The 27,587-nt window shown below is 40.7% G+C and overlaps 1 protein-coding gene across 2 annotated transcripts in view; it reads left to right on the forward strand.

Moving 5' to 3' along the window:
- Positions 1-27,209, forward strand: part of DGKQ (diacylglycerol kinase theta) — a 96,299-nt gene extending 69,090 nt beyond the window's left edge. For both annotated transcript variants that reach the window (XM_086479892.1, XM_086479893.1), the window contains 13 exons: positions 349-403; positions 1,554-1,615; positions 1,874-2,024; positions 2,875-2,913; positions 4,534-4,649; positions 13,315-13,466; positions 14,839-14,987; positions 15,579-15,760; positions 17,225-17,325; positions 22,237-22,383; positions 23,985-24,096; positions 25,916-26,068; positions 27,111-27,209. In XM_086479892.1, coding sequence (XP_086336018.1) covers positions 349-403; positions 1,554-1,615; positions 1,874-2,024; positions 2,875-2,913; positions 4,534-4,649; positions 13,315-13,466; positions 14,839-14,987; positions 15,579-15,760; positions 17,225-17,325; positions 22,237-22,383; positions 23,985-24,096; positions 25,916-26,068; positions 27,111-27,209 — 1,518 coding nt within the window. The remainder of the gene's footprint in view (positions 1-348; positions 404-1,553; positions 1,616-1,873; positions 2,025-2,874; positions 2,914-4,533; positions 4,650-13,314; positions 13,467-14,838; positions 14,988-15,578; positions 15,761-17,224; positions 17,326-22,236; positions 22,384-23,984; positions 24,097-25,915; positions 26,069-27,110) is intronic.
- The last annotated feature ends 378 nt before the right edge of the window (positions 27,210-27,587 follow it).

A 27,587-nucleotide genomic window follows, 5' to 3' on the forward strand; every position in this document is an offset into this window, starting at 1 on the left:
ATGCTTTCTCTGGAAGGACACTCTGGAAATAGCCTAGTTGAGCTGCTGGTCACTGAAGGAGAGTAGAGGTAGCTGTGCTTTTCAGGTGCCCCTTCACCATGGGGCTGCCAGGGTGCCAATGCAATTAAGGGCAGGGGACCCTGACACCATGTGTGGGAGGCTGGGTGTGTAAAATGAAGATTATTCCTGGCTCAGGAGGAGTGGGTTAGGGAAAGAACATCGTGGTTGATTTTAAAATGTTTAATTTTCCATGCTTGCTGTGTGCAGTGTTTAGCATAATGTTCATGTAAACATCTGGCAAAACTGTTTCATTCAGAAACTACATTTATATGTTGCGTCTTTTGGTAGACGGAGTGCATCCAGAATTTCAAATTGGTGGAAGTGCTTATGGGCAGTAAGCAAGGTAAGTGAAGGAGCATTGGCCAAAGAGATCTCTAACTGATCTAGCTTTTTTTTTCCACTTTTAACACAGTCACAGCTAATTTTTTACAATAAATTCCCTCACAAATCAAACTTCACCATCATGTTGAAATACTTAATCAGAAGTAATGTTGGTTCTTTTTGATCTTGTGTGTCCTGTGGGAATATGGTTCCCTTCTTTCTTCCTCATCACATAAAGGTTTATTAGTGGTTTCTGGTGGATATTGACGCTTTGGCAAAGGGCCCTGTTTTGGGGAGCTGCCTTTAACTGATACAATTTTCTTAACTACAGTTATTTAGTAAAGATTGTAAAGTTCAATTGGTTCTCTTCCTTCTCTCCTCTTTCCCCCTGACACTGCCCCCAATGAAGAGCAAATTCAAGTCCTGAGATAGTCCAAGGAGTATGTGTGTGTGTGTTACGAAGTACAGAAATACGCAGTCCTAGCAATGCTCAAGAGGTTTGTGATCATGCAGGAGCTGAGCTGGTGTTCTCACATCCCTTTGTGGTTCATTATTTGTAACGCTGCATGGAGAGAGAAATAAAGCCACTGAAGTAGTCTGATGGTGCCCTGGCCACACCCAACTAAATATCTTTGTAGTTCAAATACTGGCCTGATACTTCTTTTTCTTTGTGAGCATTATCACTAAGTTGTTTTATAAGATTATTGTAGCCTTGTGTACGTCTTACCTTGGTTGTTTTCTGGTGCTCTGTTTCAAAGCATCATTTACAACCTCACTTTAGCTGGAAGTTGTTAAAACTGTTTTAATATTTTAATAAAATACAGAAGTTGATTATTACTGTGGTTGTCAGGGAATGCAGTTTAAAGAATTCTGTCAAGCAGCTTGTTACCAAAGTACTGCTTGTCTTTTGAGTGGCTGCAGGCTGTTTCTGCCTTTTTTAGTATGAGGGTGATGTTTAAGACCTGTCAACAAAATCAGACTGTTCAAAGCACGTACATCGTTTTTCTTTTGAATAATGAGTAGTTCAGGTCTGTGTGGTCCTTTATGTTACTGTTAGTTGTATGCAGAGTTGTGGATTTTGCCTAAGTTTTTTTGTATTGTTTTTGTTTTTATTGAGCCTGATAATAACTTACAGTGCTTTCAAACATGATTAATGTTCTTGCTGTCTCTAGTTCAGCGCATGGTCTTGGACAATCAGGAACTGATTCTTAACAGACTCAAGGACATAAGAAAGGTAAATCTGAAAAAGAAACATCATCCTTTTTTACAGCAAGTAGGGAGTCCACTTTTTTACAGAAAAAGTAAGTAATCAGTTATCCCTCCAGCTGGCTCATCTGTAGAGAAGCTGAGTGCTTGGACTGAAGTTTGTTTCTGTTTGTGATATTCTCTAGGCATAGAGGACTTGATTGCTAAGTTCAGAACTACTTTGGATTTTGTTTCATGATATCGTTTTGCCAAATGCCACGTCATTTATTTTTCTTTATTTTGGTAGACTTCACTACGTCAGATGAATCAAACAAGATTTTACGTTGTGGAAAACAGCAAATCCATTGTACGAGTAAATTTATTTGTTGGTGGCCTTCCCCCTCAGCTTTCCCCTGAAGAATACACAAATATTCTCAAGGATGAATTAGCTATTAAAAGTAAGTAAACAGGTGTGTTTTGAGATATAATCGCTTGTGCAGAGTAAAATGTAGTAGCATCTATTGCTCCTTTTTTTTTTTCTTAACATTTTCAGACCTTATTTGAAAAATCAGTGTGCCTTGTACTGTCACAGGGAACTTTTCTATTAATTTTAACATGTTCATCGTTGCTTGAGAGATGTGACTGCTCATTATTCACAGAATTATTACTGCATTACTTCAGTTATATTGACCACATCATTCTTTTTTTAGTGAAAAAGCGTCACTTTTTAGGAGTGAACTGTACATACCTTACAAGGTTCAGATTACAGCAGTGCAGTTTAATTCCCTGTGCAAGAATGTTCCATGCCTTTATTAACCTGTGACATTTTTTTGTGGGGGGTGTTGTTCATGACCTCTGTTCCTGGTCACAGGGAAGTATGAGCAGAGTGTGCACACATATATGGACAAGCACTCAGTGAAAATAATTTATTTTTCTTTTGCAAAGAACTGTAATTGATTTTTCATAATACTCTTTCACCCAATGTGTTCTATAAACAGTGTCAGGAATGTGTCATGCTTTTTGTTTCAGGAAACGAAGCATTTTCCCCAATCTTTTATGTAACTTCAAGAGCAATTAAACTTCAAATGCCAGAAAGAATTCATAGTCACCTTTTATGAAAATCAGTTTAGCTTTTCTAGCTTGCAAAGTAAACTTATGAGAAGGAAAGTGTTAGCTGGAGGTTCTCCCTATATTTGTATAACTTTTAATATTTATTTATATTATATTTATGTAACTTTAAAAAATATTTTAAATATTTACTCTGAATGTACCCAAGGTTTTATGTGTTTATATTTTTACCCTTTGCAGCAAATGTAGTATCTGTGAGTCATGTTTATCAAGCACAAGGTAAGCATTGTGATTTTCAGTCTTGCAAACAATGTCTGTTCTCAAAACTGCAGCCCAATACTAGAGGCCCCAAGCTCAGATAATGTTAGTCTTACTGCATAAGCAAAAAGCCCTTCAGATAAAATGTAGCACATTGTGTTTATGAAGAGCAGTGGGTTAGTGTTACCTTATTAAAAAAAATATAAAGTTTGGCTTCGTGCCTCGTGTACCAGAAAGTGGTAATATTTCATCATGAAAATAAGATTTGAAGTTGCACATCAAGGGAGTAGTCTAACAGCACTGAATGTTAAAATCCCTTCAGCTGCTCTGTTTGTTTTGACTTCTAAAATACTGAAATTTGGTCCTGCTTTTGGACTTGATGGGATAGTTTCACAGTCACTGTTTCCTATCACAGCATTGAGTGGTGGTTCAGTGGCTGGAAATCTGAAGAAAATCAGTACGATCTCTGCATCATCCTTTGTGCTGTTGTTTTGCTTTTGATGTACAAATTTTATTTCAGCAAGATTGGAAAAGCCATGAGGCTTCTGAGAGGCGGAGCAACAGTGTCTCTGTGCAGCTGTAGTGCAGTGGTCAGGTGGAGATCTGCATGTGATAAAACATCAGTGTGGAATTTCTCTTCTCTGTGTTTGGGTGTTCATATCCTTTGACAGGCTTAACTGACACTTGACTGCTAAATGAATCTTTCTATAGCATGGTTTTGAAGACTGATGAGTAATTCCTTTGAGTATTTGCTGTTTCCACATGGTTAGTTAATACTGACTTTTCATAAGGAAAACCATGAAGCTTTCAGATGTGCCTTCTTATTTCCATATTTGTCAATGGGAAATAGTTGGGTTTGTGATACTCTTCTCATGCCACAACTTCATTTAACCGTCATTTAGATGTTTCTGCTTGTATGTGATTTTTATTGTTCTTTGTGTTTTTCCACTTTCTGAGTATTTTTGAGTTGCTGACAGCTTCCTGACTCTCACTTCTGTTTGCAGCCAGGTTGTGTTACCAGCTTACATCTCATATGCTGTCCATTATGCACTATGATCTTGTCCTGCCCTGTTTTCCTCCCCAATGAGTGTCTTACTTTAAACTAACTTGTCAGGGGTTTATTTTCTTTTATTTTACCCTTTTGTCTTCCCTTCTTCCCCATACAGGACCTAAGCTGACATAAATATCTTAAACTGATTCTCAAACCAGGTCTTTGCTTGTGATAATTCTTACTGAGATGTTATCAATGAATGGAACTACTTTTAATGAGAGACAAAATGAAACCTGGTACCTTTGTCACTTTTACATGATGAGAACAGCCTGTTAGTCATGATAGGGTATGGAAACAGGCCATTCTTCTGAAGCCCAAAGGAAGTCTTTAAAATATGCATCAGTCCTGTTCTTCTTGCCCTCAAACTGCTTTGCTTTAACAAAAATCTGGGGTGTGTTTGAAGATATGATGGAAGACTTAAAAAACAAAACAGCCCAATTCACTGATAACCAGCAACCACAAGTGTTGCACAGTAACTTTAACTGAATGGTGCCCTGAGTAAACTGAGTAAACTTTTGCTGTGCTATGATGATACTGATTTCCTAATAATAACAGAAAATAGAAAAAATAGTTCTGATGCCTCTTTACAGGTGCTGTTGTGCTCGAAATTTCGTGCTTTTCTGAAGCTGAACGAATATATATGCTAGTTAAAGATACAACTGTCAATGACAAGCCTCTGAATGCCGTGGTGATTCCTGAAGTTACAGTGAGTAACGATGAGTTTGAATTTAAAATATGCCTTTAAAAGAAAAACAAGTTGTGGATGCTCCCTCCCCAGAAGTGTTCAAGGCCAGGCTGGATGGGACTTTGAGCAGCCTGGTCTAGTGGAAGGTGTCCCTGCCCATGGCAGGGAGGTTGTAACTAGATGGTCTTTAAGATCCTTCCAACCCAAACCATTCTATGATTATATACCCTAAGACTTCATCTGCTGGAAGTAAGTGAAAATACATTTTATTCAAAGGAGCCATATAATGAGTCTCTGTAAGTAGTGTGATGAAAAGAAATACTTGAGAGCCTGTACTTCATGTGTATCATATACTTCTGTGAGGTAAGTCACTTGTCCTGTTATTGTTGAGTTGTCAGGAATAACTATACAACTGCATAACTATACAACTATAGAGGGGAGCAAAACACAGGGGTTTTTTCCTCTTTATTCCTTTCAAAGATCAGAAAGTTAGGTGGGGTTTTAGTTTTAGCTGGTGTTTCTTAAAATGCTTACAACAACTTTGTTTTGTGGACTAAATGCTTTTCCTCGCTATCCATGACGTAATGTACTACTGCTAACCTTCACATTTACAGTATCTTCGTTTCCCACATTCTGTAGCAGGGGGAGTTTGACCTTGTTTAAATGCTACATTGTGGATTTCAGAGGAAAATAGTCTTTTGAAAGATGTAGTGCAAGAATTCTTTCACAAATTCAGACTTGATTCTGATTTATTAATTTCTATGGTTTCAGATCACTTTCCTGTGAATCAGTTGGTTTAATTATAGGTTTCATGTTGACAAAGCAAATTCAGGGTGAAAAGAGGGAAATGGTTCACTGAGCAAAGTGATTTTTGACCAGGATGATGTAAGTTCTGTCCTAAAGAGAGTATGGCCATAGTTACTTTCTGCTGAGCTGTTGTGTGTCTTGCCATTACTGTCTTTCTGGAGTTGCATTATGGCAAATGAAGTGAGGATCTTGGTTTGACTTCTTAGAACTTCACAGAAGGTTGAAAACATAAAAAAATATATAATTAGTGGGAACTAAACAACTTTAGATGAGAGGATCTCAAGTTCAATAGCCATAGTTGCATACTTACATGCCTGCTTTTACCATTTAAAGAGTCCTGTGCTTGTCAAAGTTTTCTGAAGGCAAAATTATTTTTTTTTATGTGAGCAAATACTAGAGGCAGTGCTTACATGAAACTGGCAAGATTAAAAACTATGCCCCAACCAAAAAAGTGAGAGCCTTGTTCTTACACAGGCATAGGCATTATGTTTTGTCAGATCCTAGAAACCCAGGTCTCCCCTTGTCCAAACTAGGTGTCAGAGTTTCTGTTATCAGAGGCAGAAGGCAGCATGAAGATGGGACTGCTTTTGGATGCTTGTTTTCAGTGGTTTTTAGGCAAATGCGTTATGAGCCTAGATTCGATGCAAGGTGTGTGAAGTTTAACATGCTCCACTCTGTTGATTACGTGTGTCTGATTTTCTGATACTAGATAATGTTTGAAGTGAACTTCTTGATGCCAGGAAAATACAAATAATGCTGTCTGTTGTCTGATGGAAGGTGTTTTTTAGAAACTCCTGTTCAGGGAACTGCTAGGGATAAATTTCTTGTATGTATGAAGGAGATAGGGGCTGTACATGGGCACATACATTTTGATTCCGTTTCAGCATGTATTGTTTATATTTGGTCATCTCACTAAAATGAGCCAAGAGTTAACCTAAATAAAATTTCAAATGTTGTTCATATGCACTTTGGCCACCCAGCTTACGCTGTTCACTAATTACCCAGGATAAACTAGTGAGTGATTGTTGACCCTACTTTGGGTAGCAGTTGGACTAGATGACCTCCTGAGGTACTTTCCAACCTAGATTATCCTTTTATCCTATGATACTATTAGCCTCTGTTTATACTTTATACATGTGACCATTTAAATACAGCACCAGGAAATACTTATAGAGGAACTGAGCACAATATTAAATTCGTGCTGTGTTTGACATTCCTCTTCTGGACGAAATACAAAGAAATTGGAAACGAAGAGCTAATGTGTAGTCTCAGAAGAATAGGTGATAAAATGAAGGCCACAGTGTTTTGGTTAATGAATGATTTTTCCAAATTGTAACTTAAAACAAACAAACTAACAAAACAGCCCTTCTTAAAAGTCAATAAAAGCACAGAGGTCAATTGGTAGTTAGCAGGTTGCTAGTCCTTCATTTTCCCAAGGTGAAATTTGCCTACTCTGTGCCTGATACAGCTGCTAAGGAGGAGGCCCATTCTAGTCTGGCGTGGTAAGGTCTGCCAGAAGCAATTCATCCTCTTAATATCGTTAATGAAAAGTTTGTATGCCGAGTCAGTTTGCACTGCTTATTAGGAAGTCAAACAATTAGTGTGATCAGATGTGTTGATCTGTTCTGCTGTTTCATGATCTTGGGCCTTTAAGAATTTAGTCAAACACTTTTTCGTTTCACAATGTTCAAATAAATGAAATACTCTCTTCATTGAGTGTGAAAAAAATACAGTCTGTTACAAAGCTGTTTAGCTGCTGTGTGTAAGGACCAGCAGGGGCAGTTTGGTGTCACTGTGTGGTAGCACGTCAAGGTGAAAGACATTGCAAGGCTGAGCCTTTGAACTGAAAGCTAGTTTATGAGAACTGCTTTTGCAGTACTGGCGAACAAGGAAATCAACAGTGTTGTATGAGGCTTGTATCGGCATGAAGGTGACAAGTTTTTGTGGCTTTGTCACTCATGCTACTTTCTGGTGCAGTGTCCTCTGACGCACTGTGTTTAGGTTCCTTAAGAGTAGTAGAAATGGGTGAAACTTGACGTTTCATTCATTCCACTAATTCCTCACATCAATGTGTCCAGCATGGTCGTTTCATGACCCTCTTAGCCAAAACACCATGAGAGGTTAGTTTCCATCCTTCTTCCACTGCCGCATTTGCCCAAAAAAGTAAAGACTCAATCTCCTGCTGTGTTGGCTCAGCTGCTGCTCTGGTTGCATTGAGACACCTTGCACATCATTCCTCATCAGATGCAATGGCTCCTTCCTGGCCACGGTGGAGGAATTTAGTGCTTGGGGTGTCATGACTTCTTGCACGTGGGAGATGCTGCAGCCAGCCAGCTTGCAAATGTTGAATTTTACTTGTCACTTAGAGATGTCTGCAGTTCCTGGAGAGAGATCGCCACCCTGGAAGATGCGCCTTGCCTGTCGTGCTGGCAGGCCTGTGGCACAGAACACCCTTGTTCTGCTTCATCGTGAGATGTGACTACAAAGTACACTCAACGGAAAGGGGATTAGCGTGGGTAATAAGTATCTTGCCCAGCCTGAGCTGTGTTGTGCTAATCCTGACAAATTAAGCAATTCACAGTAACTGTCAGAGTGTCTAAATCACATGGCCTCCTTCAGCTGTGTCTAAGAAACAAGCAATAAATTCCTTCTTGAATGCCAGCCAACACAAAACCCCTCTGCAGATTTCACTCCTTGCGCAGAGCACTGAAGCTGGGGCTAACGGGGGAAGGGACTCCTCAGGCTGTGATTCAGGCATCCCCTTCTGCCCAGTTACAAACTCATTCGAATGTCCCCACTGGGCCTTTATTAAGGGATTAAGAAAAATTCTGCAGCATGAGAGTGCTACCCTTGTGGCCATCTGTAATTGTATCAGAGTATGTACTTTTCAGAAAGCAGTGCAGCAGCACTGCTTTGCTGTGCAAACTGTCATAGAGATTTTAATTCCTAATGAAAAATAATTGTTTTCTTAGAAGCTGGCCTTTATGTAGGGATTTAGCAGTGTTTCTTACTGCTTTAAGGTTAACGAAGAGTGATGATGAGAAGCAAGTTAGTGGTAAGGCTAAGCACTTTCTAGAATACTTCTATTTATTCTACATAGATGCGTTTAGTCCTAAATAGGTATAGTTAGGGATTGTTAGGGCTTTACATTAGAAGGTACTTGAACAAAGATGGTTTTGAGTGGTAGGACTGCTCAGTTGCAACTGCTTGGGAGTTTAGTGGCATTCAGGGTAAATGTTTCCTTTTTTTTTGCTACAATATTGACACTTGACAATTAGGAACTCTAGATGGCAGCTTTGTAGAAACTGTAAATACGTATTTGCAACGATATGTTTACTTGGGTAAGATCTCAGACGATTTTCCAAAACACAGCTGTGCTCTTGAATGCCTTGGAGCTTACCACATCTCAAAAATCATTACGATTCCCTGAAGTTCCTTGTGAATTATTTTAGTTACTTCGTTTTAAACCCAGTGCATTAGAACTTGCCTGTAAAAGTAAGTAATATAAAACGTGTGTTCAGTGTGTCACTTCTAAAATGAGTATTTTTAGAAACTGATTTCCTGAAGGAGAGGAGGTAATCAAATGTTCTTGTCCACATTCAAGTGTAAGTTATTTGTTTGACTTGAATGTTGAGCTGGTTTCTTTTCTCTTGTTTTTTTTTAAAAAAGTTTTTGTTTACTTTGAGCTGCAGAACTGAATATTTTTTCTTTCTATTACCCCTTATCCCCCTTTTTTTAAACCCCACAAGTTTCCAGGCATTGGACCAAGCCTGATGTTTCAGGTAGCCCGTATTGTTCAGAGAGTTGAAATGAGTCAAGATGAAATTTAGGTAGTAAAAAAGCTCTGAAGAGGAAGAAATGGGGAGTGGCCAGGTGGGAAGGTAGGGCGGAGTAGAAGCTGGAATAAGGAGTGCAGTAAGGGAACAATTTGCCTCATTACCCCATCGGACATGGCGTTTTCTTCCAGAGCTGCTCTGCCTTTCATTGCTTGTGAGATTTTCAAAGGAACGTTTGTAGTGGGATATGACAGAAGATGGTGCAGGAACTCATGGAGTAATGAGAAGGGCTTTACTTCTGGAAAAGCCAGAGCTCTGCTTACTATTTTTATTAATGCCTGTGATGGGTCAAGGGGAGCAAATCCACTTCTCTTGTTTGGATGTGTGAATCCTTGAGCTGTTGACCTTACAACTCAAGAAGTCCTTCTTTTTTTCGACAGTGGCATGCATTGTTTTTCTTACACTTCCTTTTCTGGCTACAAATATCCTTTCCATGTGCTTAACAGAAATGTATTACCCTTGTTGTGTGTTGGGCACGCTTTGAGTAATTGCTTCCCCTTTTTCAATAACCTGAGTGTGGAGATGAGAGGTGTTTCGACTTAGCAGTCGATGCAGTATAATATGAAGGTGGCTTCTCTGGAGAAAGCTGTGTGGACAGCTTTGCAGCCTCTGTCTCACCAGCCTCATGGTTTTGCCAGCAGTGAAACCTTTCCAGTAAAATAAAATTTGAGGCTCTTCTGGATCTTTGTCAGCCAAAATAGACCTTGTTTGGCTAATTTTTTGTGGAGAAAACATACATATTTTCAAACAGAATGTCTCTGTTAGAACCTAAGGGACAAGGAAGGAAGGGGCGAGAAGTGTGTGCCTGCTCCACCAACCTTCTTACCTCCTTAGTGTTCCTCTTCCCGGTGTGTTTTCTGTTTGTGCCTGCGAGTCACACTGGATAGCAGAGGGCATTTCTCATGCAGGCAGTGACACAGAGGAGCCCTCTCTGGAAGAAAACGGGAGACCTGGCTACCCAGGATATGGAGAAAACTGAGGTACTCAATGACTTTTTTGCCTCAGTCTTCACCGGCGAGTGCTCCAGCCACACCGCCCAAGTCAAAGAGGGCAAAGGCAGGGGCTGGCAGAATGACGAAGTGCTCATTGCGGGAGAGGACCAGGTTCAAGACCACCTAAGGAACCTGAAGGTGCACAAGTCCCTGGGACCTGATGTGATGCATCTGTGGGTCCTGAGGGAACTGGTGGATGAAATGCTAAGCCACTATCCATCACATTTGAGAAGTTGTGGCAGTCTGGCAAAGTTCCTGCCAGCTGGAAAAGAGGAAACATAACCCCCATATTTTAAAAGGGAGAAAAGGAAGAACCCGGGGAGCTACAGGCCAGTCAGTCTCACCTCTGGGTCTGGCAAGACCATGGAGCAGATCCTCCTGGAAAGTACGCGAGGGCACGTGGAAAATAAGGAGGTGATTGGTGACAGCCAACATGGCTTCACCAAGGGCAAATCGTGCCTGACAAATTTGGTGGCGTTCTACAATGGGATTACAGCGATGGTGGATAAGAGAAGAGCAACTGACAGCATCTACCTGGACTTGTGCAAAGCATTTGACACTGTCCAGTGCAACATCCTTGTCTCTAAACTGTCGAGTGATGTGTGGACCACTGAGTGGATCAGGAGTTGGCTGGATGGTTGCACTCAAAAGAGTCACAGTCAACAACTTGATGCCCGAGTGGAGACCAGTGACAAGCAGCATTCCTCAAGGGTTGGTGTTGGGACTGGTGCTGTTTAACATCTTTGCCAGTGACATGGACAGTGGATTGAGTGCACCCTCAGCAAGTTTGCCGGTGACACCAAGCTGTGTGGTGCGGTAGACACACTGGAGAGAAGGGAGGCCATCCAGAGTGACCTTGACAGGCTGGAGAGGTGCTCCCATGCAAACCTCATGAAGTTCAACAAGGCCAAGTATAAGGTCCTGCACCTGGGTCAGGGCAGTTCCTGGTATCATATAGGCTGGGGAGTGAAGTGATTGAGAGCAGCCCTGCTGCGAAGGACTTGGGGGTACTGGTGGATGACAAGCTGGACATGAGCCAGCAATGTGTGCTCACAGCCCAGAAAGCCAGTCACATCCTGGGCTGTATCAAAAGAAGCGTGGCCAGCAGGTCGAGGGAAGGGATTCTCCTCTTTTACTCTGCTTTGGTGAGACCCCACCTGCAGTACTGCATCCAGCTCTGGGGCCCCCAGCACCAGAAAGAGCAGGTCCAGAGGAGGGTCATGAAAATGAGCGGGGGTCTGGAGGACCTCCCCTGTGAGGACTGTCTGAGAGAGTTGGGGCTGTTCAGCCTGGAGAAGAGAAGGCTCCGGGGAGACCTTAGAGTGGCCTTCCGGTACTTAAAGGGGGCCTACAGGAAAGATGGGGAGGGATTTTTTTATCAGGCAGTGCAGAGATAGGACGAGGGGTAACGGTTTCAAACTGAAAGAGGGAAGATTTAGATTAAACATTAGGAAGAATTCTTTCCTGTGAGGGTGGAGAAGCACTGGCACAGGTTGTCCAGAGAAGCTGTGGCTGCCCCCTCCCTGGCAGTGTTCAAGGCCAGGCTGGATGGGGCTTTGAGCAACCTGGTCTAGTGGACCCATGGTGGGCGGGTTGGACTAGATGATCTTATCTTTACGGTCACTTCCGACCCAAACCGTTCAATGCTTCTGTGAGAAGGATTTTTATGTGTTTGCGGGTATCTGGCAGAGTGTGACTTGCAGAGGATTAGCACCCACCTCTTTTAGGAAAGCAAAATTGGAGGAAGTCTCTCAGATACTGGAAAGCCCCAAATGATCATTTGTTTTTAAATGTCCAGATCGGCTCACAGGTAGACGATGGTCTGGGCTATCTCAACATCAGATTCTATTTTGCTTCCCCACAAATGCTTACACATTAATTTGTCCTGATTTCTCCATTCTTTGCCTTAGTTCATGCTTTCTGGTGGTCGCTCATAGACAGCAGCTGACAGGCTCGCTGGGAGCTGTCTCCTCCCCTCTGTAGCTGTTGGTATCTCTCTGCATGTTTGCATGCTGTGGTCATGCTGCTGCCTCACCGCCCCCTGAATCATTCTTGTCTAAGTTGACTTATATTTAGCACTGTTGTTCTGTTCCCTGAATCCATCGTGTCAGCTGCTTGACAAATTGCTGTTCCCTGAATGCTATCCAATTTGTAAGTACAAATTACCATGACTTAGGGACTGTGGCAAACATTTCTGTTTTGGAGTGCATGCGTTGAGATGCCTGAAGGATTTTTCTGATGTGTACCTGCCCCACAGCCTCATGGCAGGACAGATGAAAGGTGTGATGGCATTTTCTGATCTTTCTAGAACCTTTTACAAATTGTTTTATGATTTATGGGCTGTCTGGCTGAAAACCAGTCCCAAAGGGGTGCTTCTGGTGGCTCGTAGTTTTGACCTCCAGTGAGGCTGCAGGTACCACGTTCCCACGCAGTCCGTGGAGTACCCCAGGAAATCTCTCCTCTACCATGTGCAGTGGCTTCCTTTGGAGTGGTTTCTGGATTGCTTTGAGAGCCCTTTCAGCAGCAGCTTCAGGAGGGGTGTGAGGATCATAAGATACTGGCACCAAATCCTCCTGATTAAAAATTTTAAATAAATATTTTTAAAAGAAGCTTTCAGCCTCTTGTTTCATGGGAAGGGGCATGCCACATGTATTCTAAGATGACCACAAAACTTAAGATAAATGTTTCAGTTGTTTTTGGGAGAAGTTCTGTCTTCTCAAGGAAAGAGTTTGAATTGTACATCACTCTGGGAAGGTACTTTATCCATCACACTATTTTTTGGCATAGACTGTTTACTAAAATGTGTAGTAAGGACTACTTAAAGCACCTCTTGTTTTTAACATTAGGCTCAACTGTGTAGTTAGAGTGGGTTAAGGAAGCTTCAGCTCCCAGAAAAACAAGATCAGCAGCTAACCTGTCCATTATCTGGACATTGAATCTGGATTTTTTTACTAAGCCTCAAGGAAGCATCAGGAAATACTTCTGAGATGCAGTAGTAATTTTCCTGCTTAGTCATGCCTTTGTCTCATCCTTTTTCTTGTCTTCTTTCAGGCTTCTAAGATACCACGGAACTCCTGCCCACTTCTTGTATTTGTGAATCCAAAAAGTGGTGGTCTAAAAGGTCGGGATCTGCTGTACAGTTTTAGAAAGCTACTGAACCCACATCAGGTCTTTGAACTTACCAATGGTGGCCCACTGCCCGGGTAAGTCATCAGATTTTTAGGATTTTTTTATTTATGTTGTTTTGTTATTTTTTGAAAGGATGGATCAGATTCACTTGTTATGAAGATCCAAATTGTTTCTGGTTTGTGCCTGAAGACCAGACTCCTCCTGACTGGTTCTCACTGTGAAAACAGATTTAAACTTTGAGGTTCTCTAAAGAAAAGAGAATAGAATAGTTCCTTATGTATATGCTTGTGTCAGGTCTAGTAGCATCCAGTCCTCGCAAAGTCTTAAACACGTTACAATAACACAGATTTAATAATTATTAAAAATAAAAAGGTTTTGTAATTGAATGGGGATGGAATAAGAAATGTCACATTGATTGACATGGGCTAGTTTTCACTTTTATTTCCTCTGATGTTTCATGGGAACTAATGGGAAAGTATGATAAAATCTTCTATCTTGACTCTTGAAACTTGGCCACAATTGCAGAATTAACAGGGCCTGCCTGATCGCAGCTGCAACATTTCTAAATACGAGGAACAGAACATAATGTGCTTGTAGGGAGGCAGGAACTGAGGGCTTGATTTAATCAACACGACTTTGTTACTAGCTTCATAAAACTGAAAGTGATGGGTGTAGCCTACTCAGAGTAGCCTCATTCCATCGGCAGTGCTTTAACAAAGAACTGTCACAACAAGCTTTTCAAAACAAAAGTGTTCATGGGAGAAACACAGCTTGTGCAGGAGGCAAGAAAAACAAGCTGCACAAACTAAGTTTTTTGTCACACCTGTATAATTCTGTTGTCTTCCTAATGTAGTTCAAGCTGCAGCTTCAGTAATTTGTTCTTTTTTTTTGCCCATTGAATCCTTCTGTAGCTTTGTGGCAAAATGCTTCCGCTTGTTCATTGCTTCTTGTGCAATGGGAAATAAAAATTCCTTTCCAGGATATCTTGGTATGTAGGATGAAAAGCCACAAAAGGTTAAGAGCGACCAGGAAAATAGTACTATGAGGAAGAAAATGTAGTATGAGTCCTATGACTAAGTAAAAAAAAATCACTAATCAACATCTCCACTAGGATTTAGTGTTACAGATGTTCACATTGAAATTATGAATAGTTAGATCTCTGGTGAAAAAGGAGGTGATTAGCAATTTAACTCTAGCTTGAAGGATCATAGAAGAATGAGGTTTTCACTCTTTTTAAACAGCCTTATCTAAAAGTTCCTTTTTTTTTTTTTTTTTTTACTTTGTTGAAGTTGATCCTGAAACTGATAGTAAAAGGTAAACTGATGGCGGGGGGGGGGGGGTGGTCCAATAATAATGTGTTATCTTAAACAGCATATTAATAGGCTTTGCTTTTCCTGTACTGCTCTGTAACATTTCTTTTCCCCTTTACTTTGTTTCTTAATGAAGGTTTCACACCTTCTCTAAAGTCCCCTCCTTCCGAGTGCTGGTGTGCGGAGGGGACGGCACTGTCGGCTGGGTCCTTGGTGCACTGGAGGAGATCAGACACAAGCTGGTGTGCTCAGAGCCCTCAGTTGCCATCTTACCTTTAGGAACAGGTAAGAATCACTGCAAGCACCGTTCTTCTGAGGGTGAAAGTCCTCTAGAAGGTTTGTCTTTATTTATCCATTTGACAAACAGCTTGGTTTTGCAGTAGAAATGCCATGACAGAGTTCTGGCTGGTGTTGGAGAGCAGATGCAATATCAGCTTTCAAGAAAATGTCAGTCATTCTTTCTGAAGGAAAAACAAGCAGCAGGGGTGTTGGTATGGTGTGTATGAGTGAGCAGGAGTTGGAGAGGGCAAAATATTCTCCCCCTGGCAACCACAGGTGCATCAACCATTCCTGTAAACCAGTGAACTCTGCTGCTCCCTGACTTCTCAACTCTGTAACAGGTTTATCCATCACTTTTTGTGAAAACTTTTCAGGTGAGACAGCATATCTGTATGTGACACTAAGCACATATGCAACCACAGCAAGGCTTAGATATTTTTTCTGCTTGTTAACTTTTTAGTCCAATCAAATTACTTCCATGGCTTGTTTGGAGCACCTTAATGTGACTTGATTTGTAACAAGACTGATGCTTTTTTCGATGCTTTTAGCTAACTTATGAAATTCAGTCATATTTTGGGGTTCTTTGTTGTTGCCCAGGTAATGACTTAGGGAGGGTCTTGCGCTGGGGAGCTGGCTACAGTGGGGAGGACCCCTACTCGATTTTAGTTTCCGTGGATGAGGCGGACGACGTTCTTATGGATCGCTGGACTATTCTTTTGGATGCAGAAGAGCCAGCTGAAGGTGCAGAGAATGGCATTGTAGAACCTGAGCCTCCAAAGGTGAGCTGAGCACTGTTTGGGATTGATTCTTAGGAACTGTTGTTCTAGCAAAAATCACAAAGAAGATAGACATTAACGTAGTTTCATCTTTTCTTGCTCACCTGTCTTTGAGCTTGGGCCTTACTGAGCTGTTTCATATTGGAAACTGCATATGCCTGGATCTAGTGCTTCAGTTTTGGTAGGATGGTTGGCTGCAGAACATACTACATAGCTGTTTGGCAAAAAGTATGTGATAGAGGATTAATGAAGAGATTCAAGTGACAATGACATACCTGTTTGCTTCTGTTGGAAAGAAATTTATTTCTCAAATAAGAAAATCTTTTTGAAGGAATGCCAAATGCTTTCCAGAATGAAAATTTTTCATTTCACTCACTTTCCAGAGTGAAAGTGGAGTATCAAGCAAAAAACACACCTTCCCCCCCCAAAAGTACTCTCATCTTTCCTTTAACAGTTTAAAAAATTACTATGAGTTGCTAGCATATACAGTAAGTAAATTCTTCTGTCATCTTATTGCCATTGCATGTCTGTATATGTGGCATCTGTTTTATTTTGGTATCTGGTTGGGGTTTTTTTGAGTGGAAGTCACTGTCCCTTGGTTTGTGTTACTCGTTTCTGTGTAGGAAAATAAAAATTTTTGTCATAGGTAGTGAGTTCAGAGCTTTGTATGAATCTGGTTCTGTTTATCTTCAGGCAAAACAAAGAAATTGGAAGTGAGGGGCGCGGCAAAAAGAATTTAGGAAATTGATTTTAGTCCCATCACTGGAAAATCCTAGGCATTGTATGTCAGTTGGAGTGTTTAAGTTGCTCAGGTTCCAACTTTTTTTCACTTGGTGGAGACAGGAGTTGATTTGCCCTCCATGCCTGATCTGGTCTTTAAAGGTAAAGGGTGGGAGAGTCAAGGATTAGGATAGAAAAGCTGTGGAAGGAACTGGCATGCAAAGGAAGAATTAATTGCAGAAATGGTTGAAATCTGTAGGAGCTTGAGACTGGCATATAGGGAGCTATTTAAAATGCAGCTGAGGTGAGGTCAAGGTCTTCACTCATCTGGTGTGAGACAGTTGCCTTCCAAACTAAGAAAGAGCATCTTCCCGGTCATGTCATGATAAATCCATGGCTGATGCCAAACATAATAGTGGTGTTAGTGTTCAGCAGCTTGTGTAGTTATTGCATAGAATCGTTTTGAGAAGTTGGCTTTGCTTTTATTTCTACATTTGTTTTTATTTCTGCCTTATTATTCTTGTTACTTGCAATTAAGATAAAATTTTGAAGTTTCTGATACTTTGGAAATAATGACTGCACATGTCAACAACTCCCCATACAGCTTTATTTTTAGTGCAGTGTTTCTGGAAAATATTTTCCAGAATCTGTCAAGATACAGGTGACTTGAAGGATCATCTGCAAAGCTTTTGGAATCTCTTTAATTTGTAAATGTAAGGAGGAAATAATACAAATTTTTTTTGTCAGATTGTACAGATGAACAATTACTGTGGTCTTGGCATTGACGCAGAGTTGAGCTTGGACTTTCATCATGCTAGAGAAGAAGAACCAGGGAAATTTAATAGCAGGTAATCCTGGAGAAACCAGGGGTGAAGGGCAAACTCTGTGGTATTGCATAACTTCCAGCTTACACTGTAGCTGGTAATCTTAAAAACCTACAAGTATCCACAAACAATATTGCTTGAGGTAAAGCTGGCACAGGGAGAAATTAATTTAGCGAGGAACTCATACACACAGAATTCAGGGGGTTTGCTTTGTTTTTGTTTTTGTTTTTTCCCCTTTACCGAGAGAGAGCACCAAAGCATCTGTATCTCAGGTGAGACCGTGTGAATAAAAAGTTGTGGAGGGAGAACTTACTCCTTTCTGGCATGCAGATGAGTCAATGATAGTACTTTTTTTTCTTCTCATAGTCACTGAAATTGATGAGAAAAAGATATCACATTTGTGTAATTAATCAGTAATTCCTTGTAGAAATTGTTTTTGTGTGCTTTCCCCTATGTTTGTGAGTAAATGTCCTCTAAATTGCCTCTTGGTTGCCAGAAAGAGTTACAGCCAGTCGCAACTATCTGGTATTCAAATCATAACTATTAAAAATATTCTCTGACTGGTTACGGGTCTAATGATGTGTAATCCCACCTATCTTGCAGTGTTCTGTCTTTCATTACAGGCATTGGTCATGTTTTTTTCTTAAAAATGGCGTAATACAGACTATTGTTAGTTTTACATAAGTTACTGGTAGGCACTGGTATGCACTGGTATGCATTTTCAATCCACTGGATTAGAAACATCATAGGTAGTAAAATTGGGCAATAAGTTTGTGTATAGCAGTGCCTGTTCTAGTGTATAAAACTGTTCTAGATTTGCTTGTGCAATTAATTTAATGTAAGAGTTACATTCATTCTTCCTTTAAAATACACTACTCTGACTTTGCAAAGCTGCAGCACTTTAAAAGATGGGTCCTTTTCTTATTACAACTGTATTTAAGGTTTATACTTTGACTTTTATTGTTCTGATGCTTTTCATCCCTTGAATCTTTATCTCGGTGAGTTCACAGTGTGCAGTGCCTGCAGTGCAGTGGTACCATTCTTGCAGGCCTTTTACATGTGTGTTTGGACACCGTGCAAGCAGGGTGTCTTGAAGGGTGCGTGGGAAAGAAGAGATTTTTTTAAACTATTTTTTTTTGTGATTGTGAAGGGCTATATATTTCTGTGATTCAAGATCTGGAAAAGAAACATGAAATAATGAATCAATACTAAAATATGGTCTTGCAGGAGACAAACAGCTTGTGCAGGCTAACAGAGCTGACTCAGAATTGTTGCCTTTCACTGCTGTGGCGACAACTGTTAAAATTGCTGGCTTTATCTTTTCCTGGGATCTGCAAGTACATGCTGTTGCCAGCAAAATTAGCATTTTTTATTATTATTTTCAGTAAATTAACTAAGAAGAGTGGCTACTTAATGCCAGATGCAACAGCTGGTGGCACTGTGAACTGGCTGCTCTTGAGTGCAGAACAGGAAGATGAGATTGTGGCAACAGAATTTGCAGGTAGAAGACAAATGGGCTTGAGCTCTCTTCTGAATCAAGCCTTTAAGCTTGTAAATGTCCTGAAAGCTGCGTGCTCTCTGGCCTCATGCTGTAGAGTCTCTTTACACGCTCAGGACTCCTTCCTTACCTTTGGCTAGCAGCTCACAGTGCAGCGGTGACTGCCTTGCAGGGAATTTAGTGCTGAACTTGCATCGCAGGGCAGATAGAAACAGCGTATGTTGTGGCAGTGATGGTTTATACATTGTTGAGTGCCAAGCTGTGTAAGGATCAGGGCATCTTCCTTCGTTCCCCCGTTCCCATGGGATCCTAGAGCAGTCTTTAGGGTTGTCTGTTACAGAAGAGACCACATTTTGGTTTTGCCATCCAAAATTGGCAGGAGACTGGTGTGGCAGACTGTCTGCTGGATGTAAGGTTAGGCACAGAGAATATTCTGCATGGTTTAGTGCAAGTTTAGAGTTGTTTTACAAAGATACAGAACTGTTCTTCTCTCTCTTGGTGGCAGAAAGGTTTAAAAAGTTGGTTGGTTGGTTTGTCTGTGCTGGGTTTTAGAATGCGTCAATGGCTACTGCCTAACTCTTTTTTTTTTTTTTTTCCATATTGGGTCCTCTGTATGCGAACCTGGTAAAGTTCTTTCCTGGTCCATAAGATTACCCTAATAAAAGCACCCAAACGGATGCTAATTATTGGTCAGAGCTATTAGCTTTTGCAGTGTTGGTTTCCCACCCAGTGGTGGGCTTGCTGAATTGCAGGACTGGATAAAAGGCGGTCGTTTTGTTTTGTTTCATAGCTCTCCGTGCTCTGTGCTGAAGCTCTGAGAGTTTTAGCTAGCTGTTTATTAGTGCTCATGGGAAACTGCAGTTCATTTAAAAAGGCCTGGCACACGGATTTCTTACCCATCACCTTTAGAAAAGAGTTCCCCAAACCGACCCTTCTGGGTGTGCAGCAGTTGGCAAGAGCTCTGAAGAGTCTGGCTTTCCGCATCAGCTCACTTTGTTTTTTCATGACTCTTAAGGACTGTCTTCTTTATTTTGTTTTCATGAAAGCGAGGAAAGCAGTTACTGATGCTCTTGCTTCCTCTGGCCACCAGGGGTGCTTGCTGCTTGGCCAACAACCGCAGAGAGGATTAAAATAACAGTGTAAAGTGATGCTCAGTTGTCTTTCTGAGTCTATGGAGAGTTGTTCACGAGACTTTTTAGGAGTAAAGGGTGTTTTTCAATTTGCTCTATCAAGGATAAATACAGGATTGCAATACTTAAAAAACGCTTGTTTACTTTCACAGTCCATTAAACTGGTCCTATATATGATCACTTTTAACTTATCTATTCTGAAGTATTCAATTAGCTATTAGATATTCAGTGTCCCTTCGGAAGGGGGTGTGTAGCTTTATGGGTGTAACCAGTGGGGCATCAGGTAGTATGTAAATGTTGGCTATACTTGTAGTGCATCTTTTGTAGAATCCTAAGCTGTGTAGGTCAAATCCCCAAACTTGTTGGAGCAGTAGGATGTTACTTCCATATCTGTACTCTAGAGAGCCTTCCGAATAGTTCTGGAACAACATAATGATGCAAGTGTTGCAGCCAAGCTGATGCCAGGGCTCCGTGACTCCATGGGGATGAATGAGCTGCATGTAACACCCTGTCCTCCTCTCTCATCCCTGTCAGTGTCATTTACAGCAGTGACTCCAATGTGGGTCTCACCTAGTACAACCCTCGACTTCCTTCCACAGAAATAAGGTGTCAGAGGCTGCTCCAAGGACAGCTTCTTCCTTCCTGCCTTGCTAATTAACTGTGGTGAAACTACTGCCTGCAAAATATATCTAACCAAGGGTTTGCTTTAGGACATGCTTATTCTTTCTACCCAAGTGGGCAAACTAGTATGTTACTGGATATTACTAGTGGTAGACTGACAACTTCCACTGGGGCTTTCTCACCAAATCGTGTCCCATATGTAGATGTGCGAAGAAGGGTGGTGATTCTCTCTAGCAGTGGATGTGCAAAGATTACCCTTCCAATCACTGGCCATTGTAATCATAAAATCTTTCGGGCACCTTCAAAACCACTGGGTAGGAATTGGTGTGGTAACGTTACAGAAATCTGTTTGTTCTTACTTGGTCTCAATGTCCTGAGAAGATACATAAATGGAATGGAGTATGTATGGAAGAATGGAGTGATAGGATTTAATCTCTGATAGATTACCTTTGTTGTGCATCACAGGGTGCTGCATCCAATGTCTCTGGATCCTGTGGACCTCAGTGGTCCGTAAATGTTTCTTAGAAGTTGTGTAATTCAGGACTGTCTGCAGTTATGGCACTGTGTTGTGTTCTTTCGGTTTCTGCAGGTTTCCTTCTTCATGCAACAAAAATTAATTCTTCTGGGGAACATTTAAAGTGTTCTGTTTCCTACCAATATTCTGTTATTTTTCAGTTGTATCCACATTAGACAAAACTTACCATAGCGTAGACTTGTCTTACTGTCTTATCTGGAGTAGAAGCATATGTTAAATGGTGTTACACCAGGTGCCTTTAATTTGGTGCTGTTTAAAACTGTTAGCATGTAGTACTAATCATTCCCAACATAAAAATTTAAAAGAACTGAACAGTCTCTGTCTGAAGAGTATTTAATAACCCACATGCTAAACCAGTTCTTTTCCCCACCTGGATGTCTATAGCATTTAGACATAATGCTAGAGAGATTTTGCAGAGTTGGATTCCAGTGACACCCGTGCGCTAGTAGGGTCAAATAATGGATATTTATACTTTTTATTTTAAGGTTGCGCTGAAGGCCTTGTATCCAAAGGTTTCCATTATAGAAGAAAATACTGTGTGTGTTTAACTAACATTTGTTTAGGTTAGTCTCAAAATATTTTGACATTTCTAGGGATGCCATAAAATCTTCCTCATCTTTTTTTTTTTTTACTCTAAAATTAGTGATGTTAGGCCTGTCACAGGTTGACATTACTAAGCCTGTTTTTCTACTGCTGAATATATTTCAAATTAATTAGCAATATGTAAAGCAAAGTCTTGCAAAGGTTTTTGTGCCTTAATTATTCTAGCATTGCATGAGAAAACATTTTAAAATGTTTCATGAAGACCTCTAGATCTTAATTAAAAATAACATTTTCCGGCCCAAAAGTTTATATTTCAAAGAGGCATTGCATTCAGGCAATGCTTTAAGAGGGGATGATTTTCCTGTAATAAAATTTCACAGATCTCCATGTGCCTCAACAGCACAAATCATCACTTAAGTACCAGGTGTAAAAAGCAGCAGTTCATGGCTTATGCTTTGTTTCTGCAGTAAAGCTAGAAGAATTTGGAGAGGGTTTTGATTTAAAAACTCTTTAAACATACCTGCCAGAGGACAATACTGGTATATGTACGGGGAAGACTGCTCTGCTGGACATGACCTTTTAGTTACTGGATGCTTGTCTGCTCCTAGATTTCACAACAAAGGAGTTTATGTGAAAGTTGGGCTGCAGAAGATAAGTCATACCAGAAATCTTCACAAAGACATAAAGCTTCAAGTGGACCAGCATGAGGTGGAGTTACCAAGTATAGAAGGACTCATTTTTATTAATATACCCAGGTAAAAAGCAGAGAAAGTATCCTGTATGGATGCATGTCTGGCTGTATGTGTGTGTGAAAATGCTGCTTGTTATTTGAGCGTCAAATGGTTATATAAAATGTTAAATGGTCTACATTAATAGATGAGTATTTTTGTTTATTGCCTGACCCACTGGCTTTGCAGCTGTGCCTAAGGAGCTAGCTCTTAATACTGGTTTAACATCGTTTTTCTGATCCTTTGAAACATACAATCTCATTCCACATAAAGGTGTTACTACCTTGTTTTCCCAGTGGAAACCCTTGTACATTTGCTGTTTCTTCTGTGTCCTAATCACTGTTAGGAATTATTTCCTCACCAAAGGTCTTCAGACTTCTTTTGGAGTTGTTTTCTAGTAAAACATGACTGTTTAGGCATGGTTGTAGGCCTGTGGCTTCTGTCCACTGCCATTTTCCCCCAAACTCTTTGAATGGTCCACCAGATTTCACCATGACTTGTAGAAGGATCAGGGAAGATCAGCTTGCACACACTTTCTAGCATGCTAGAGACCAGGTGCCTAAGCAGTTCCTGGATTCAGCTGTCAAACACTGTCCAAGTCCTGCAGCCGGCTGGTCAGCGTATGTGTAGTCCGTGATGCTGCCAGGTAGCTCTAGAAAACCCACAGTTCAGGTGTCTTTCGCAGGGTTGTGGGAGCTGCCTTGACACCTGCAGGAAGCTAGTGTTACTGCTGTGGAAGAAAGGAAGGCAAATCTGCAGGAAATCTGGCTTCCTTAGATGTGCTGTTGGTAGAGGCACGTTTTTTGTTTGTGCAAAAACAGCAGGTAATTAGCACTGCCATACTGTTTTTTATCAAGTACGCTCTTACCTCACACTACCTGTATCTCTTTCCATTTTAGTCTGAAAATGTTTCAAGTTTTTACTCAAATGTATGTATTTACATATTCACACATGTATGTTCACATGCACATACACACAAGTATACGTTGCACGTGAGAGCTGTGGAGAAGAAAAGGTCATGATTAGTACTGAGCCACCAATGCACTAAAACAATAAGCAAGTGATTTGAGTAAGGAGGGTCAATACTGCACAAAAAGCGACATGGTGTTAAATTGTCAGAAGCATTTCAGAGGACTGAAGTGCAGAAATACCTGCTTAACTACGAGTGAGTTTGGCCAGGTACAAGAGTAAAAACTTGGTACTTGGTTTTAGCTTTAGTTTCTCTTCAGTAGCATCCATGAATATTGTCAAGACCAGGAAGAACTATCTTAAGTTTTTAAGTCTTGGAAGTTAAGGGTTAGTGTAGCTGTAACCTGTATTTCCCAGCTTATAACCAGCTTAAACTCTGGGAGTTGCTTTCTTCTTAGTCACTTCTTCTTTCAGGTGGAAACTACTTCACTCCTTCTTTCACTCCTGAAAGATCTGGTCAGAAGTCTTCAAATTTTAGGAAAACATTTCCTGCTCTTACAGTGCAGGAAAGCTACGTTGTCTCCTCCAGCTGGTGGGGAGCAGGGTGTCTAGCTTTTGAAGTCTTGGCAAACCAGCCACCCCTAGCAGGGTACCAGGCAGAGTGCTCTGGGGCAGACAGCAGGTCCATGGACAGTCACTGTGGTGTGTTCTCTACACAGCTGGGGATCTGGAGCTGATCTCTGGGGGTCTGAGAGTGATAACCGCTTCGAGAAACCACGCATTGATGATGGCCTGCTGGAAGTTGTCGGTGTGACTGGTGTGGTTCACATGGTAAGTTGGCATCACAGTAAGAACAGAGGAAACATACATTTTCTCAGACTGGTTTGGTTTTGTAACAAACAGTGTGTTGCAAGTGCATGCTCCTAAAAAGTATGCATTTATGTTAAGGTTATACCATTGTTTATTCGGGTGCTTTTTGCATCATGCAGAAATGGTTATAGACAGTGAACAGAATTCTCGGGCAGCATCAGCTGTCTGTGAACCAAGCATCCAGATGTCGGGAGTTTAGCTGCAGCGAATAGAATCATATCATTCTATGATATGACTCATATTTAGGTGCCAGACTATGACAGATGGAATGGAAACTGGAAAAAACTGTGGTTGGATGGGAAGTAATAACAGGAGTGTGAAGAACTTGTTAAAAGTACATGGGGAAATGCTTCATGACTTAAGTAGTCCTTGAACCAAGGCCAGAAACATGCATGTATACAGGTATATGAAATGCAAATAGATACATAGATAGATACATATATATGTATTATGGAATGCATTAGCTTTCTCGTAACAGGTATCAAGGTGTCAAAACCAAACAGTTTATGGGATGAAAACAATATTTAATTTTAATATTGCGAAAACACCCACTCTTCACTTAGTGTATTTGCAAAAACTCTTGTCATACCTCATCACAATCAGGACAGAGATTCCTTTAGTGAGGTGGCTTTATAATTATATGCCACAGGCTTTCCAACACCTGTCTCTAAGAATCTGATGCTAGCAGCTCTTGATCCAAATGCTACGTGAAGCAGGTGGTACGCCAGTTCCGCAAAGAATACTCTGACTCAATTTGTGCAACATTAATTCTTCCATGTATTATGTATTTTTACAATGGCCTGCTATTAGCAATGCAGTCCTGTGGGATGGCAGATTATTTTTTGTCTTTTCTTTATATTTCTTTCACTATCGTAAGAAATCTGCTGCTGAAAAAGTGTGTGGTCAGGTAACTACAGACATCTAATCCACACAACCACCAAAAACTGAAAGGTGGGTGTTTATAATTGTGCAGCTTGATGTTTGGTGTTGGCTAACTTTACCATTTTGTAATTTAGAGCTTATAAGGAAGAAAAATATAAAACATTCCATTAAAAGAAGTGGTTTGGTAGAGATCCTTAAAAATTTTGTGAAATTAGAAGCAACAAGGAGTGTACCCCTTGCTCTGGAATATAAATGTAAAAAAACGCATGCTCTGGTTTTGTGATCTTCTGTTAAGTTTTCTACCCCTATGTTTCGTGTCTGTACACGTTCTCCAAGAGGATGTGTAGCAGTAAAGTTCACTTTGCTTCACTTTTTACAGTAAACACTTAGCTGTTAGTTGTAGTTGAGTATATGTAGCTGAGTGTGTGTATATGTATGTATGTATATGGAGTTGAGTTTGGCAAAACTCTGTATCCCTGTTTGATAAAGTGCCTTTAGACTTTTGAGTTTCACATGTGCTGAAGTCTGTGTGTATAGTTAGGTGGTTTGAAAATGTGTTTGCTACATTGTGGAAGGGAGAAGTAAATGCAAACAAGACCTTTGTGAGTGCATGCTCCTTGGCCAACCTGACTGTACAAACGACTTCACCGTGTAAGTTATTTTGCCTCTGGCAGCCTGCGAGGGTATCTGAGTTCTTTTTCATGCACTAACTTAAATAATTAATGCTGCATCATTAAAGGCATCCTATGCAGATTTTGCCAAAGTAGTTCTTTTACTTGAAACTTAAAATGTCAGGTGAGAAAAAAAAAAAAATCTATCCACCCAGTTTAAGTGCAGCTAATATTTGTGCTTCTTGTTTATTGGAGTGATTGATGTCCTGGCATTTACTTCCTAACAGGGTCAAGTCCAAGGTGGTTTTCGATCAGGAATCCGCATAGCCCAAGGGTCGTATTTCCGTGTAACACTCCTGAAGCCAATTCCAGTTCAAGTTGATGGAGAGCCCTGGATTCAGGCCCCTGGCCAGATTATTATTTCTGCTGCAGGACCAAAGGTACTGGCTGTAGGTTTGTCTTAGCAAGTTGACTTTGTTTCTCCAGTGGGTATTACCATATTATCTTGCTTGTCTGTTGTGTTCTGTTGCTTAACTTTAAAGGGGTTAGCGGCACGGTGTGGTAACTGTTGGATTAATACATAGCAGTTCTACAGAGGGTGGTTTGAGGGCCCTCTCCACTGGCTGAGGTGATGCTTGTGTGTAAAAAAATAGCCCCTGATCTTCAGCCTAGTGACTTAATTTTTTCCCCTGTATTGAAATCTGCAGGCAGTTTTGCTTGCCCTGAAGCAGGTCACTATTATGAGGGCCATGGTAGTACTGCAGTGTCCGAGGCAGGAAGCAGTTTGCTGGCAGTGCTGGAGGAGAGAAGGTCTGTCGGAGAGCAGCTGAGGAGAAAACTGAATAACGAAGGAGGAGGGTCTAAGAAAAAGAGACTTTGGAGATTACTCTGTCTGGTTTTATTTGATATCTCGATGTATATGTAGAAGGAAAAGAGCATTAGCTACCTAAGACCTTAGCTTCTATATTCACATTGAAATTGTGAAATAAGCAATACTGGGAGGGCTACCAGAACAATGGCCCTTGCACAGGAAAAATGGGTGAAAAAAAGGGTCATACCTCAAATGTTTTGGAATATATCAAACCTTGTTCTTTTCCTGAGAGAAAGTGCGGGAAAAGAGAAATTGAGAAAACAAACCTAACTTGTCATTCTAGTCAGAAACATTTATATCTGTTAGGTTAGTGACTAACAGTGTTACCTGTATATATGTGTATGTATGCGTGTACATGAAAATATATACGCACACATACATATCTTTATACATCTATATGCATATACATACGTGTGTATATATGTTTATGTAAAAAAAGCAGTTAATCCTCCAGCTTTATAAGGATAGGTGTTTCAGATAGTTGTGTATTTAAATGTTTTGCTATTGCAGTTCCAGCATTTTACTTGTTTATTGGTTGCCTTAGATCTGCTTATAGGTGACTACAGATATTTTAATATTCACTCCCTTTCTTTTAAAACTTTCCATTTTAGGTCCGTATGTTGAAAAAATCCAAGCAGAAGCAGAAAAAAACTGGAAGCCTGAGAGAGACGAGAGCGGATAGCATGTCTGTCTCTGAAGGAGGACGCTAAGTGGAGGCCTGTGCTCAGAAGTGATACAGCACACCTACTGTAGATACCAAGATGGTTCAGTAAAAGCTAGTGCAGACAGCTAGTGAAGAAGGTTGCTTGTGAGCGTGCCTTTCATTACATTTTGGTAGTACTGGGTTCTACTTCGTCTTTCAAAGACAGTGCCTCATTGTTACAAATAACTGTTATGTGCCACTTGTCTCATCTGAAATGTTTACTTTACGTTGCTTTTCCATAAGCCATTTCCCAGTTTTTCATGTATACAGAAACTGAGGCCAAACAGAGATTCCAAGATGCTGAGATTTCTGCATCTACCTTCACAAAGACTCTTCCCCTCCTCCCGGCTTTTCCTTAAAGAAAATCATTCCATAGACATATTTT

The sequence above is a fragment of the Leptosomus discolor genome, chromosome Z, assembly GCF_034619465.1.
Source record: "Leptosomus discolor isolate bLepDis1 chromosome Z, bLepDis1.hap2, whole genome shotgun sequence".
In the NCBI taxonomy this organism is placed as follows: Eukaryota; Metazoa; Chordata; class Aves; order Leptosomiformes; family Leptosomidae; genus Leptosomus; species Leptosomus discolor.